The following is a 5198-nucleotide window of genomic DNA, read 5'->3' as shown; positions in this document are numbered from 1 at the left end:
TTTCGAGACAGGGTTTCTCTGTATAGCCCTGGCTGTCCTGGAACTCACTTTGTAGACCAGGCTGGCCTCGAACTCAGAAATCCGCCTGCCTCTGCCTCCGGAGTGCTGGGATTAAAGGCGTGCACCACCACCGCCCGGCTCGCCCTGCTTTCTTATAGAACCCAAGACTACCAGCGACAAATGGATGGCACCGTCCACAATGGGCTGGGCTCTGTCCCTTTCTCAGTCACTAGTTGAGAAAATGCCTCCCACTCAGCCAGCATTCGTGCCAGGTCACCCACACGCCATGAAGAGAAACATCCTGATACCTTTTGTCATATTTAAAATTTGCAGCTAGAAGTGCTGGGGGATTTGGGGCTCCCTTCCGCTCACGTGCTCCCTAACATCCTGACTACACTAAGCGCTGTACGCTGGAGGAGGTGGGCTCCTTTTCTGTCTTCTCTGTGACCACTATCTAGTGCAATGCCTGGATACTGCGGCCTCTTATAGTTGAGTGAGAAATCTACTTCTTCATTTAGAAGGCCCCAAAGCTATTAGGAGTAATTAACAATTCATGGTTCTTATTTGTTGAGCCTATCATTTCTGTCTACCTAGCATCCAATCGATTGACTTACTCTCTAAGCAAAAATAAATAGATAGATAGATAGATAGATAGATAGATAGATAGATAGATAGATAGATAGATAAAATGCAAAAATGCGGGACCAATTCTATAGCTATTTATCACTTTAATACTTGATATTTATTCTGCATTCATCCTCTCTGCTTCACTCACTCCTCTCGTCTCTTCCTCTTCTCCTTCTTCCTCTTCCTCCTCCTTGTCCTCCTCTCCCTCCTCCTCCTCTTCCTTTCCTTCTTCTCCTTCCTCCTCCTTCTCCTCCTCCTTCTTCTTCTTCCTCTTCCTCCTCCTCTTCTTCCTCCTCCTTGATCTCCTCTCCCTCTTCCTCCTCCTTCTCCTCCTCTTCCTTACTCTTCCTCCTCCTTGTCCTCCTCTCACTCTTCCTCCTCCTCTTCCTCTCCTTCCTCCTTCTCTTCCTCCAACTTCTCTTCTTCCTCCTCCTTCACAAGGGCCCACTATGTAGCACTGGCTGGCCCCAAGTTCACAGAGATCTGTTTACTTCTGACTCCGGAATTAAAAGCACGCACCGCACCGCCATACACAGATCTCTCTGATATCTCGTCGTGGTTTTACTTAGTTCTGTTTTTGAGACAAGATTCCAGGCATTCCATAATGTCCCTCGAACTCTATCATGGTGTAGCTGAGGATAGCCCCACCCTTCTGATCCTCCTACCTCTTTCCCTATGCTGCATTATAGCAGGTGTGCCTGCCCCGCCTCTGGAATGCTGGGATTACAGGATGTACATATACCATAACTGATATGGAGGGTGGAACCCAGGCATTGTGTATGATGGGCAACCATGGCACCAGCAGAGATCCCAAGAAGCTTCCTGGGTGGGGGAATGCTGGTTGAACCTGAGCCTGATTCTTTTTATATCCCTAACAAAAGCCTTTACTCTCTGCCTTTCCCTAACCCTTTGCTGAGAGGATCACACTTCTGAAATCCTGTCACCCATCATGAGTCCTTCTCTCTGTTTCTTACCCTCTTCCTACCCATGCCTAGACAAGCACCACTTCACTTTCTAATCCTCCTTAGCCTTCCTCCAGATCCCTCCATGTCATTTAACAGTGCCAAGCCCTGAAGCTGGACATCAAAGGATTGAAGCCTAAAAGTGATGTCTTCTATCACAGCTTTAAGCAATAGTCCTCGTCCTAGATTTGAAGGGTGTGTGTGTGTGTGTGTGTGTGTGTGTGTGTGTGTGTGTGTGTGTACTGCCTTATTTTCAACCACAGTTCAGAGCCCAGACCAAATGAAATCATTTGTAAATACTATTATACACCTTTAGTCTTCAAACATTAAGTCTGTCTTAATTCTATTCGCCTTTTTATTTCAATGAAGCTGTGTTGGTGAGTAAAAGAGGTGATTCCACACACGTGCTTGAAGAGATGCAGATGGACAAAGGGGTAAAGATGGGGACCGGTGTTAGTCTTGCCCCAGCTGTCTACCTCGTCCTGTACTGAACTCCCAGCATTTCCGCCCTGGCACAACTTGGTGCTGGAATTTACACAGATGTAGACAATTATGCCTTTGAAAGTTGAAATTTGGCTTGCAAAGCAGTTTATTCCGTTGTCTACACAGCTGCCATCTGAGTGAGAATTGAGAAAATTCAAGAGTTTACACAATGGTGTCCTCTCTCCCTGCCAGAGACCTTTTGGGCTCATAACATTTGGAAACAGAGTGAGGCTCTCTGGGAGGGCTGGCCATAACCCCGGGCTGAGTTGGCAGAGCCACCACTCATGTCCCTAGCTCGGATGCTCTCTCCTTTCCTAAGAACGGAGACCCATGGATGGGCAAGCTTGAATGCCAACCCTGTTGAAGAGCCTCTCCCTCTGGATCCAAGTGGCTACAAGCATAAAAACAGCTGCTTCGCCCTCATGAATGTGGCTTGGAGCTCCTAGATTGTCTCAGATCGGAGAACAGTGTCACGTGGTTGAGCATGACCCCGAAGACTCTTCTCGAACAACGCTGCTGTGCGGGTATCGTAAAGCCTAGAGCTGTAAAGACAGACCCTTCCAGAGTGCTATTAGGTGACGGACAGCTTCAGAGAAGCAATATGCTGGACCAGGGAGGAGATAAAGCCGGAGCTTTCCAGAGTGAGCAAGGCTCAGGACGGTGATAGCTCACTGGACACAGTAGAGGTGACTGAAGCTAAAGGGTCTAAGGTTTTCTGGCAGACTGGAGTATAAAGCAAGACAATAGCTCCTCCCCCTGACATGCACGCACATATGTGTGTGTATGTGTGTGTGTGTGTGTGTGTGTGTGTGTTCCCGTGAGCACGCACACACCAGTGATATTGAGACTCTCTGTGTTTCTATTTTATGAAAGAAGCATGTGTGTGTGCTTTTTCACACACATGGTGAAAAGTGTTTTTACAAAAGGTTTTTCTTCTCTCTTCCCCTCCCCTGTCTGACTTTCCCTCCCTTCACCAAAAATCCCAAAAGACGGCTTCCCCTTAGTCCTTGTTTAAGAAAACGGAAACTAATTTTTTTTTTTAAAGTGATGATCTATCAGTTCTACTTTGATGAGCAGTCAAGGTCACTCTTGTGGACTGCTGGATCTCCTGCACTATCAAGAAGAAGGTGTAATTGGCTTGCAAGGGGGCGGAGCCCAAGCAATTTCCCGAATTCAAGGGTCCCAATGTGGAGCTGCTGGGTCTCAGGAGAATGAAGACTTTCTTGAACATGTTTGTTTGAAGGTGGGGGATCCGTAGGTGTCCCTGGATTCTCTGTTGGACAAATCAAATTTTACTTCCTTTCATGTGCCCCTAACATAGGAGAAAGAGACCCTCACAGAGATCCCGAAGCAGTCGCTGGAACTCTTGCCACCGTCTCTGAATAAGGAAAGGAGTGGCAGTTCTGTTGTCTCCTGTGGGACGTTCAGCCCACCTCGACTCGGGACATACAGGAAACCTGAACTAGCTCCCGCTACATTGCCTCCATCCCAGCGCCGCTCCTTCCCTACACAGTTCCCAGGATCCTCACAACCTTTGCTCCATTTTGTTGCCCGATTCCAATCTGAACGGGCCCGGCTGGGTATTCTTGCTTATTTACTCCTGCCAGGCAAAAGACTCAGATCAAAAGCTATCAGCAGGGTGCATTTGTAGTGTTTCTGCCTGCACGCTGACCGGCGCCTGTCTGCGTGGGCAGAAAACACCTTGGGGTGGGTTCGTACTGCAGAGCTAATTTTCCTGAAATAAGATGATTTGCAAGAAAGATTATTATGATTTATTGATTACACGCGGGAGAACCCAACCCTCTCCCACGTGCCCCATGTCCCATTATCTCTGCATGGATCAATGTTTCATGTCCCAATGTTTCAATGGCGGGAATGGCGGTCCTCCACGGAGCTGTGTCCAGAAGGCGGGTCCAATCGAGTAGGCGTGACGACATTGGTGGTTGGTCCGGGCGACGAGTGGGCGTTGACAGTGGGCGGTCCGAGGATGCTGTGTTCCAGCCGTTCTGCTGTACTCTTGCTGATCTGGGGAGCAACCCCCAGCGTGCCTGTAAGAGGCACAACACTTGTTTAGAGGGAGGACCCAACATGCATTCTATACTTTTTTTAAAAAATATACCAAGAGATAATAATGCAGGACTGCTACAGGCATAGGGAAGTCTGAGATAGCAGGGTTTGTGAAACACACACATGTACATCATAAACAGTATCTAATGCCCAGCCCTACAACGTGCTGTGTGCATGATGCCAGCTGAGAATTAGTGGACCCTTTAGGAAAAAAAAAACTACAAAGTCCCTGTCCCTGTCTCTGTCCCTGTCCCTGTCCTTGTCCAGACTCCACTTCTGCCATTTCTGCTCTTGGTGTGTTTGCTTTTTCATTATTTATCCTTTACCTCTCCCTATTTGGTACTAATATAATAATATAATAATTAGAATTGTACTGCGCAACATACACACAACCTTCAGCCAGTATAGCTAATCCTCTAAGATGACATTTAACTAACGGGCCAGGAGAGGTAGTAACCTGTGACAACAGCCAGTGCAGCCAAAGTGGAACCTGAGGTCCCTGTAACCTGCCCAGAGTTGTGCGATACTGAAGGACCCTTTCCCTTAACCGTACACTGTGCCTGTAACAGCTGCCCGGGATTCTCTCCATGCTGGGATAGTAATGGGAGAGGCGATAGAAGCAGAACAACTAATTCCATGTTAACCACCACCTGAACGACAACAGGCTCTCAATTCGGAGGGCAGGGCCCCGGAGGCCACTCCCTCTGGTGCATTACCAATAACTAGCTTTGCTGCAACCGGCTGTAAAGTTTGTCTTTTGACTCTGTCGTGGATTTTTTTTTTCCTTGTTTTATTTTACTTTTTATTGGTTATTTTATTTCTTTACATTTCAAATGTTATCCCTCTTCTCGGTCTCCCCTCTGCAAATCCCCTATCCCGCCCCTCCTCCCCCTGCTTCTATGAGGGTGCTCCCCCACCTACCCACCCACTCCTACCTTAGCACCCTAGCACTCCCCTACACTGGGGCAACAAGCCTCCACAGGACCAAGGGGCTCCCCTCCCATTGATGGCAGATAAGGCCATCCTCTGTACATATGCAGCTGGAGCCATGGGTCCCTC

At 48.1% G+C, this 5198-nt stretch overlaps 1 protein-coding gene across 1 annotated transcript in view; it reads left to right on the top strand.

Annotated features, from left to right (window-relative positions):
* Positions 1 to 5198, top strand: part of Galntl6 (polypeptide N-acetylgalactosaminyltransferase like 6) — a 1056791-nt gene that overhangs the window by 1023290 nt on the left and 28303 nt on the right. The window contains exons 14-16 of the mRNA XM_021218705.2: positions 2519 to 2596; positions 3132 to 3303; positions 3394 to 3652. Of these exons, the coding sequence (XP_021074364.1) occupies positions 2519 to 2596; positions 3132 to 3303; positions 3394 to 3652 (509 nt within the window). The remainder of the gene's footprint in view (positions 1 to 2518; positions 2597 to 3131; positions 3304 to 3393; positions 3653 to 5198) is intronic.

The sequence above is a fragment of the Mus pahari genome, chromosome 19 (assembly GCF_900095145.1).
Source record: "Mus pahari chromosome 19, PAHARI_EIJ_v1.1, whole genome shotgun sequence".
NCBI lineage: Eukaryota > Metazoa > Chordata > Mammalia > Rodentia > Muridae > Mus > Mus pahari.
Note: the sequence above shows the minus strand (reverse complement) of the source record. Positions and strands in the feature narration are given on the sequence as shown.